The sequence below is a fragment of the Phaethon aethereus genome (genome assembly GCF_964289735.1).
Source record: "Phaethon aethereus genome assembly, chromosome: 4".
NCBI classification, from domain to species: Eukaryota; Metazoa; Chordata; class Aves; order Phaethontiformes; family Phaethontidae; genus Phaethon; species Phaethon aethereus.
In genome coordinates, this window is record NC_138578.1 from 3069809 (window position 1) to 3078465 (window position 8657).

Here is an 8657-nt window from a genome sequence, read left to right on the forward strand (position 1 = left end):
TCCGCAATATTTGGAGCCTGCGTGAGCTGTGAACCCGTGCCTGCAGCCTTGAGCAGTATTGCTGCTCAAAGGGCTGCGAGGAACAGACCTCACCTTGGATTTTATTCTGCCAGTGGTGACACTAAGTCTTGCAGAGGAGGGACTCACAGAGCTGTGTTCATGGAGGGCCACTCGGGAATTAAGGCCAGGAGTACCCAGGACAAATCATCTACAGCTTATTATGTAAAAAAAGTTACATTCACAGACTAATCCTAGGGGGGAACTCAGCAATATTTACTTCCTTTATGCTTGAGTGAGACTTACGCGGCACACACGTGGATAATGGAGGAAGCGTATAGCTGACTCACTGGAGGATGATCCCAATTAAACCATGCTTTTTTGGAGCTCTCAAATGCTTCTGGAGCTACATGGGGCTGACAGAGCCCACCTGAGGACGAGCTCTGCTGTGTGGCCTCCCCAGTGACTTTGTCCTTGCTGCACTCTGCAGGGATTCAGACGGACAGCGTTCTCTCAGCCCGGCTGCAGATCATCAGGATCTACATCCGTGAGGACGGACGGCTGGTTATCGAGTTCAAGACACAGGCCAAGTTCAGAGGTGAGAGCGTGAGCCCTGAAAGAGGAAAAAATCAACATACAAATACAGATCTGTTCTGAAAACAGAGGTAGCAGAACAAGTCCCTCTGTGCTAAGGTGTGCACCATGGGGCCTCTCCGTACCCTGCCTTATCTGTCACCTCCTTGTCCTTACCCCAGGGCTTTTTGTAATGGAGCACCACAGCCTGCCAGATGTCAAGTCTTTTTTAATGACTCCAGACCACCTGGGAGGGATCGAATTTGACCTGCAGCTGCTGTGGAGCGCTCAGACTTTCGACTCTCCCTACCAGCTCTGGAGAGCAACCAGCTCCTATAACAGGTGAGGACTGCGGGTTCAGCCAGCTTTTAGCAGCTTCCCACAGCACAATGTTCTTCTTAAGCAGGCACCGTGCACATAGTTAACAGCAGCGGCGGAGCAGTATATTTAGTTCAGTTTTTTTTAAAATTCCTTTTCATTATTAGTTCTGTCTGTTTATTCTTACAGTCTGTGCTCCTTGCACAGTGGGACAGATTAAACACCACGGGTCACATTTGTCCCTCCTGCAACTGTTGGGAGTAGATGGACGTTTCTGGGGCGAGGGATAGGTCCTGCTATGAACTTCGTCTTGTCTGCTTACACTAATTAGAAAACAGTGGATGTTAGGAAAACACATCAGCTGGGTGAACAGCTTGGAGTCTCGTTTGGTGAGCGCAGTGTCTGCTGTCTGTTCCCAGGAAGGACTACTCTGGAGAGTACACGATCTTCTTAATCCCATGTACTGTGCAGCCCACGCAGCCGTGGGTAGAGCCTGGAGACAAGCCCCTGCCCTGTACGGCGCACGCTCCTGAGCGGTAAGGAGTCCCCATCGTCACGGCAGCAGGACAGTTTCAGCCCGTTTGGGTTGGTCGGACACATGTGGGACACGCAACGACAGCAGCAGGAAGGGAAAAGGGGAGGGGAGGAACCTCTCCTTTGGCTCAGGAGTCCCCTTGTGACCAAAGACCGTCCCCTTCGGGGCGTGGAAGATGGCTGTGCTGGCGGTCGGGGTGCTCCAGACAGTCTGTAGCACGGCAGGGTCCATTACTCTTGAGAAGAAGGCAGGCATCTTCGCTTTCTTTCACAAAAGTTGCCTTCATTTGTGTGCCTGCCTTCGCTCTGTCCCGTCTAGCGAGACTGTAGACTCCCAGAACAGGGGCTGTTGTACATATCGGCCAGCGGTTTTCAGCCTCAGGACTGCAGATACCCGGCGTAGCCTTCGGCCGTCCCCAGGCAGAAGGAAAATCAGACCTGTCGGGAGGAGGCTTCGGCTGGTCGGGCAGCACCCTGCACCATTACTGGAAAACCGGGGCAGGGTGAGGGGCAACAAGCCGTCTCGAACTAAATACCACCGTAGTATAAATAGTGAAGCAGGAGGGAAGAAAGGTGAAGCAGACTGTGTAGGTCACCAGCGTGTAACTTCACGTGCCTCCAAACTAAACCTCTCCTTTTTCCTTTCCTGTCCCAATTTTAGATTTTTGATCCCCATTGCCTTCCAGCAGACAAACCGCCCGGTTCCTGTCGTCTACTCCCTAAACACAGAGTTTCAACTCTGTAACAATGAGAAGGTGTTTCTGATGGACCCCACCAAATCCGAAATGTCTCTGGCAGAAATGGATTATAAAGGGGCTTTTTCAAAGGGTAGGATTTATTTTCTTCTTCTTTCCTGTTCTGCTTGTACCTAATGTTTCTGTCTTCACAATTTCCATTCCTCTGAAAGAGAAGGGTAAAACCCAGATTTGGCTTTGCCTCTTTTAGAGCAAGAAATGGCATTTTGAGCATGTTACAGGCCTGTCACAGCATGACCAGAAGACAAGAATGTGCTCTGGCATGGTATTCTGTCATCTGCACACACACAAATCAAAACCCAGAGCCATCTGTAGTTGGGTGCCTTTGGCTCTAACAGCTGGAGAATTGAACCTGACCGTTTTTCTCCCAACCTCCTCAGGGCAGATCCTCTATGGCCGCGTGCTCTGGAACCCCGAACAAAACCTAAACGCCGCTTACAAACTGCAGCTGGAAAAAGTCTATCTGTGTACGGGCAAGGATGGCTACGTGCCTTTCTTTGACCCCACGGGCACCGTCTATAACGAGGGGCCCCAGTACGGCTGTATTCAACCCAACAAGCACCTGAAACACCGATTTCTCCTCTTGGTAAGAGTTCTGCTGTGCACAAAACCGCGATGTCGAGTGTTGTCTGTGCTTGTGCCTGGAGAAGTCTGGTCCCTCGGCCTCTTGCTGACCTAGCAGACCTGGGAACTGAGTGGCCTTCGTGCCTGTGGGGAGGGGCTGCACATACTGATATTTAGCTTGTGTTACCTATCTCAGTCCACATGTTCTCACCAGCCTGACTGTCCCAGGTGATGGAGCACTGTTGCTTTTCTGTTTGACTTCCCCAGGCACCCCCAAACCCTGCAACAGCCTGCAGAGTCTCCAGGCAGACCCTGCCACCCTCCCGGCCACCTGCACCTTTGTGCAGCCACAGAAAACCAGAGCCAGAATAAAGGGTGTTTCCTCTGCTAAACACTTCCCTCATCTGCCAGAGCACTGGCTTGCAAAACTGTCCTCTGCTTCAGCTTTCTGTTTGTTTTTTCCCCCACCCCCCAACTACGAACAGATTCTGACTCCAAAGGGATGAGAAGTGGAACGTGGTGGATTTTTTGCAGTACTGGGCAGACCTTCGTGCAAACCACGAAGACAAGATCAGTTTCTCCTCAGTCTTCATCCATGAGTATTTCTTAGTCTAAAAATAAATAAATAAATAAACCAACCACAAATTAGGAAGAGAAAGAAGTGATGTACCAAGCTCTTAAAATTTCCCTTGATCTCTGCTTATACCATGCCTTGCAAATGACTGGACTGGCATCATATAAAGGGAGATTTATTTACCAGTTACGTAGAAGTTCTCCTTCATTGTATAAATCTACGATCAGCTCCCAAGATGCGTTCAGCTCTTATTACATGCTTGATAGTTAACATTTGCCAGCATCCTCGCTGGCAGCCCCATTACCACTCACAGGACAAGGGTAACGTTAACGGCGTCAGTTCGTTTGGCATGCGTATTTGCGCAGGCTGGTTCAACTCTTCTCCTGATGTTCAGTTCTACAAACCTAATATTGACACGGTCTGTGCTGAAACAGTGTGAAGCGTCTAGAAGTCATCGAGGACATAAATGTTTTCTGTGCAGTAACCCAAGCGTTTGAAGAAAAGTCCGTGCCCACGTGTGGGTGTGGAGACTGGGCATTCGGGTTCCATTTCTGCAGCGGTAGGCGGGTGTTATTTAGTGACCTGGCTTCTGGCTTCCCTTTGGAAGGATGACAGCTTGCCGTCCTCTTCGTAACACCTCTCTGATTTGCAGGACCGAAGCCAACCAGAAGTGACGGATAAATATTTCCACGATGTGCCTTTCGATGCCCACTTTGCTTCCGAACTGTCCGAGTTCCATTCGGTAAGCAGCATGCCCGGAGTCGATGGATTTACTCTCAAGGTGGATGCTCTCTACAAGGTGCGTAGCAAGTGATACCGGTGGCCCAAAATGAACTTCTTTGTCCAGGATGTCGCAAATTCTTTGTTAATTGTAGACTCTGGGCCTGACAATGCCTAGAGAAACCAAATTCACGCTAGTATAGGTCTTGCAGCCTTCTGCAGTTTAACAGCAACCCGCAACCAACTTTTCCGACGACGCGGTAGGACGTGCTGTCTCCACGCCCACCCGCAACATGGTCTCTGTGAAGCGAGGTGGCCTCACGTACACGTGATCATCTGCGTTTGCAGGTCGTATTGCAGCAAGGCCTCTCCTTGACTTGCCTGGGTACAAATGCGAGGTGAGAAATCGGAGTCTCTGTTCAGCAACGGAGCACGTAAACGGTGCTGTCCCTTCCTCTGAAGGTCTCTGCAGCCCAGAGCTCGCCGCACCCCTTCCCAATTACAGGGGCAGGCGATCTCTGGTTGCGGTTCCTCTCCGTGCGCAGGGGCTGGTGAGTCCGAGATGCGGCAGAAACAGGAGGGACACAGAGGAAGTTCTCAGTCGAGGGCAGAATTTTATATCCCAGTTTCTGGGCTTTTTTGTCCCTGTTTGTAACTCGGCGACCGCCGTTTGCTTAAGGGGCTTCTTGGCATTGCTGGGATTGCACCATAAATTAACGGTGGAGCCAGTTAAGAAGCAAACTCCAGCACAGAAAATGGAGATGCGGAATTTATTCTGGTGATTAAGATTTTTTTTATGCAAAACAAAGATACGACAAGAAGACCGAACGCTTTACTTGCTGATGAATATTACTGCAGGTGCTCGTAAAAAGGCACTGAGCCTTTTTGTTGATATTTGCGCGAGTCAAGAAACGGGACTAAAAATGCCACCAGCTCTACCTTTACTTAAGAAAATCACTTGATCTAAAAGCTGTAGTTAAAAATTTCCTCTGTGTGTCTTCCCTGTCCTAAAGGTGGAAGCTGGACACCAGTGGTACCTTCAAGTCATCTACGTAATTGGCCCAGAGAGCATGGCAGGGCCTCGCGTTCAGCGATCCCTCACTCGCCGCTGGAAACGCGGCCGCAGGGACTTGGTCGACAGCGACGGGAGGCTGATGCTGGACTATTCCTTAATCTACGACAACGAAGGCGACCAGATCAAGAACGGCACCAACATGAAGTCGCTGATGTTGGAGAGGGAGGAAACCGCCATCGCAGCCTCCTTAGCTCAAACGGGCGCTTCCCTGGGGAGCGCCGTCGCTGCCGTCACGCTGCTGCTGCTGGTGCTCGCGGGAGTTTGCCTCCTCGCCAAGAAGTGCCGAAAGCTGCGGAGGAAGCGGGAGGCTGCCGGGGCCGCCCCGGAGGAGCATCCCCTGAACACCAAGGTGGAGGTGCCCAGGGGCGCGGAGAAGGTCCTGGACAGCCGGTACTGCACCGTGAGGAACATTAATATATTGAGGGAAAGCGGGAGCGTCTGCGAGGGGAAGGGCAGGAAGGTGAAGCAGGTGAACTTGGAAGTCAAAGTCCACAACAATTTGCACGACGGAACAGAAGTTTAATGGGGCGCGCCCTTTGGGTTGGTAAAAGCTTTTTATAAATTGTAAAAAAAAAAAAAACAAAAAACAAAAAACGAAAAGAAAAGGAAAGCGATCTTGGCATTTTTATACTCCCGTGACGAGGAGGAGGAGCGGCAGTCGCTCAGCGCTGCGGAGTTCTGCAAGCGCCCTGGTCTGCTGCTTAAAGTGAGGCAGGGGAAGCCCACCTGCAGCCCTGCCGCTCCGAGCCGGGGGGAGAGGCTCGTTTTGGGGCGGTGGTGGCTGTGGGGAGGGGGCGGCAGGGACGCGGGTTGTCGCGGGGGGGGGGGATGTTCGCTGTCCCGCCGCACCGCGCGCCGAAGAGTAAAGCTTGAACCGAAACCGCACCCAGAGCGTGGCGGGGGTCTCCTTTCTCCCTGCGCCTTCCGCCCCGTCCTGCCCCACGGGCGGCTTGCCCGCGTGGGCCGTACCCGCGGCGCGACCCAGCCACACCGCTGCCGGTACGGGCGGCGGCGGCGCTGCCCTCCGACGCCCACCAGGTGGCGCTGCGCTCAGCAGTGCGGCTCCGCGTCCGCCAGAGGGCGCCAGCCTGGGAGGGTAGGGGGGAAGCCGTGTCGCTACGCCTGCGCCAGGGGGCGCCGGCGCGAGGGGCGGGGCGCTACCGGAGTGGGCGGGGCCGAAGCCCCCGGGCCACGGCCAGCCCTGCGTGGCGCCCCGCCGGAGCCCGAGCGTCGTTTGCGAGGAGCGAGTGCTCAGTAATTGGCGCTGGCGAATTATTAAATGCGGGGAAGGCCGCCTCATCGCCGAGCAGGCAGCGGGGCTCGCCTCCCTGCCACGGGAGGTACCTCGTCCCCCAACTCGCGGCAGCCTCTGTTGCTCACAGCGCACTCGGCGTTCATGTGAAGTCATACCTCTCTGTCATCACCCGAACAGTTTTGTCATACCGCAGTATCACCTATGAAGTAGGTAAGGTATTTACAGACATCCACTAATGATTTAAATATTCAAATGAATGATCGCCCATCGTCTGGCACGGACGCCAGCCTCTCCCGAGGCTGTGAATCATCCCCGCTCCTTCCAGCAAAAGCATCAAAAATTAATGCTGACTTTTGAGCTCACAAACACTGAAGTGGTGTAAAAACATCAAAAAAAGGTTGGAACTCAAAGACATCACAGCTCGGCGCCAGTCCGGCACGAGCACATGACGCCACCCGCTACTTCACGCACCGCAACCAGGCTCTGAATTGCTCACTGCCATAACCTGCATGGTAACATCCTAATTACATAACTATTAACTAATACTTAATATGTGTTGGTTAATTAGCTGATAAAGGTGTTGGGCATGGTACAGCCACTGAGCAGGACAGGACTCAAACGCAGATTTGCGGCCTGACAAGTGCCTATCTCAGACGTTTAATTCGGCCTGGTGCATGCCAGCCTCCCCGGCATCGAGGAACAACGCGACTGGACCCCCACCTCCGGTGGGGGTCCACGCGCCCTGCCCGCCCCCCTCCCTCCAGCCCCCAACACCCACCCACCTCCCACCCTCCCCAAAGCCCCCAACGCCCTCCCGCCCCCCAAGCCATGGCCAACCCGGCCCCTGGGGTTGGGCCCAGAAACAGCCGACGGGAGCCCCGTTTCTGAGCCCAAACACGCAGGACTTGCTCGCTGCCCCCGAGCCCCTTTCCCAGCCCCACGGAACGCAGCCCCGCGGCTCCGTTCCCTGCCCTGGGAAGCGTCCGGCTCGCTCCCTGCTGCTGAGCCCCGCACCCGGCCCCAGGCTGCGAGTCCCCGAACCCCTCAGCTCCCCCTGTGCTGTCGGACGGGCCCGGAGCCCCGGCGGGGTCGGGCGGTGCTTGGGAACTGGCCGGGGGGACCCGCGGAGCGGGCCCGGCCCCGCGTGGCCCCGGGCGGCGAGGACAACGTCGAGGGGCACCGGCTCCGGCCCTCCGGGCTTTATTCCCCGGCGCCCCGAGCCCCGCCCGCTCCTCCGCGAAAGCTCCGGCAGCGCGGCCTCCCGGGCACCGGCGCTGGCCCACTCGCCTCCGCCCCGGCGGCTCGCCGGGGCCGCCGCTCGGCCTCAGCCCCAATCTTAGGGCTCCCAGCCGCGGCGCCGGCTCTCCCAGTTGCCCGGCCGGGCCCTGCGACTGCTGCGGGCCGAGTTTCCCCGCGCCTCACCCGGCCCCGCCGCGGGAACGCGGGCACGAATCACCAGCACCAGCTCAAAGCCACGGCCGGCGCCAACGGCGGAAATTAAAATGGTGAAAGACGGCGACTCGGAAAGGCCAAACTTCTGAGGGCAACGCCCCGCGCAGGCGCATGGCGGCGCCACAGCCCGGCCACGCCTTCCCTCCGGACCACGCCCTAGACCACGCCCCGTCCTCGTGAACGCCACACTGCCCCGCACCTGCCGCCCCTACAGTCACGTGCCGACCCGGCGTCAGGTGCGCAGCCGCCCCCGAGGCTTCAAAACCCCCCCGCGGCCGCCAGGGGGCGCCGCCGTCGCGATACCAGCCGCGGCAACAGCACGAGCGGCGTTCTGGTGCCGGCCCGACCGGTCCCGGTCGGCCTCGGGCCGCGGCCGAGCGGATACCGGCGTCTCCGAGCGCGCTCCGGGCCGGGCCGGGACCGGGTGTCCCGTCTCCTCGGGGCGGCTCCGGCTGCGGCTCTCACCGTCCAGGCGCAGGGCGGCCGCAGCCGGCGGGCGGGAACCGGGGGCCGCGGCGTCTCCCGGGCGGCCTTGGGGCCCCGGGACGGGGCCGGGCGAGGGAAACGAGGCAAAACTGGGGGAAAACGGGTGAAAACCGGAGCCAAACTGCGCGACGCGGGGCCGTTTCTTCCCAGCTCTGCTGCAGGGGCACCGGCCGCTGCCCGGGAGTTGCTGCCCGCAGCTCCGGGCCGTGCCCTGCCCGCAGGCAGCGCGTGCTGCCCCCGTCCCCTCCCGGGCCGGACCCCCGGCTCTGGGCTGGCGGCTCCTGCCGGGACCCCCGGGGGGCCCTGGGCCGGCAGCGGCTGGCTGCGGGCCTCAGCGTTCCTGGCGGCGGGAGC

At 57.2% G+C, this 8657-nt stretch overlaps 1 protein-coding gene across 1 annotated transcript in view; it reads left to right on the forward strand.

Annotated features, from left to right (window-relative positions):
- The window catches only part of FRAS1 (Fraser extracellular matrix complex subunit 1), a 171114-nt gene extending 164648 nt beyond the window's left edge, over positions 1 to 6466 (forward strand). The window contains exons 67-73 of the mRNA XM_081999099.1: positions 488 to 595; positions 753 to 912; positions 1308 to 1424; positions 2084 to 2250; positions 2558 to 2763; positions 3968 to 4114; positions 5049 to 6466. Coding sequence (XP_081855225.1) covers positions 488 to 595; positions 753 to 912; positions 1308 to 1424; positions 2084 to 2250; positions 2558 to 2763; positions 3968 to 4114; positions 5049 to 5633 — 1490 coding nt within the window. The 3' untranslated portion in view covers positions 5634 to 6466. The remainder of the gene's footprint in view (positions 1 to 487; positions 596 to 752; positions 913 to 1307; positions 1425 to 2083; positions 2251 to 2557; positions 2764 to 3967; positions 4115 to 5048) is intronic.
- Positions 6467 to 8657: the final 2191 nt, after the last annotated feature.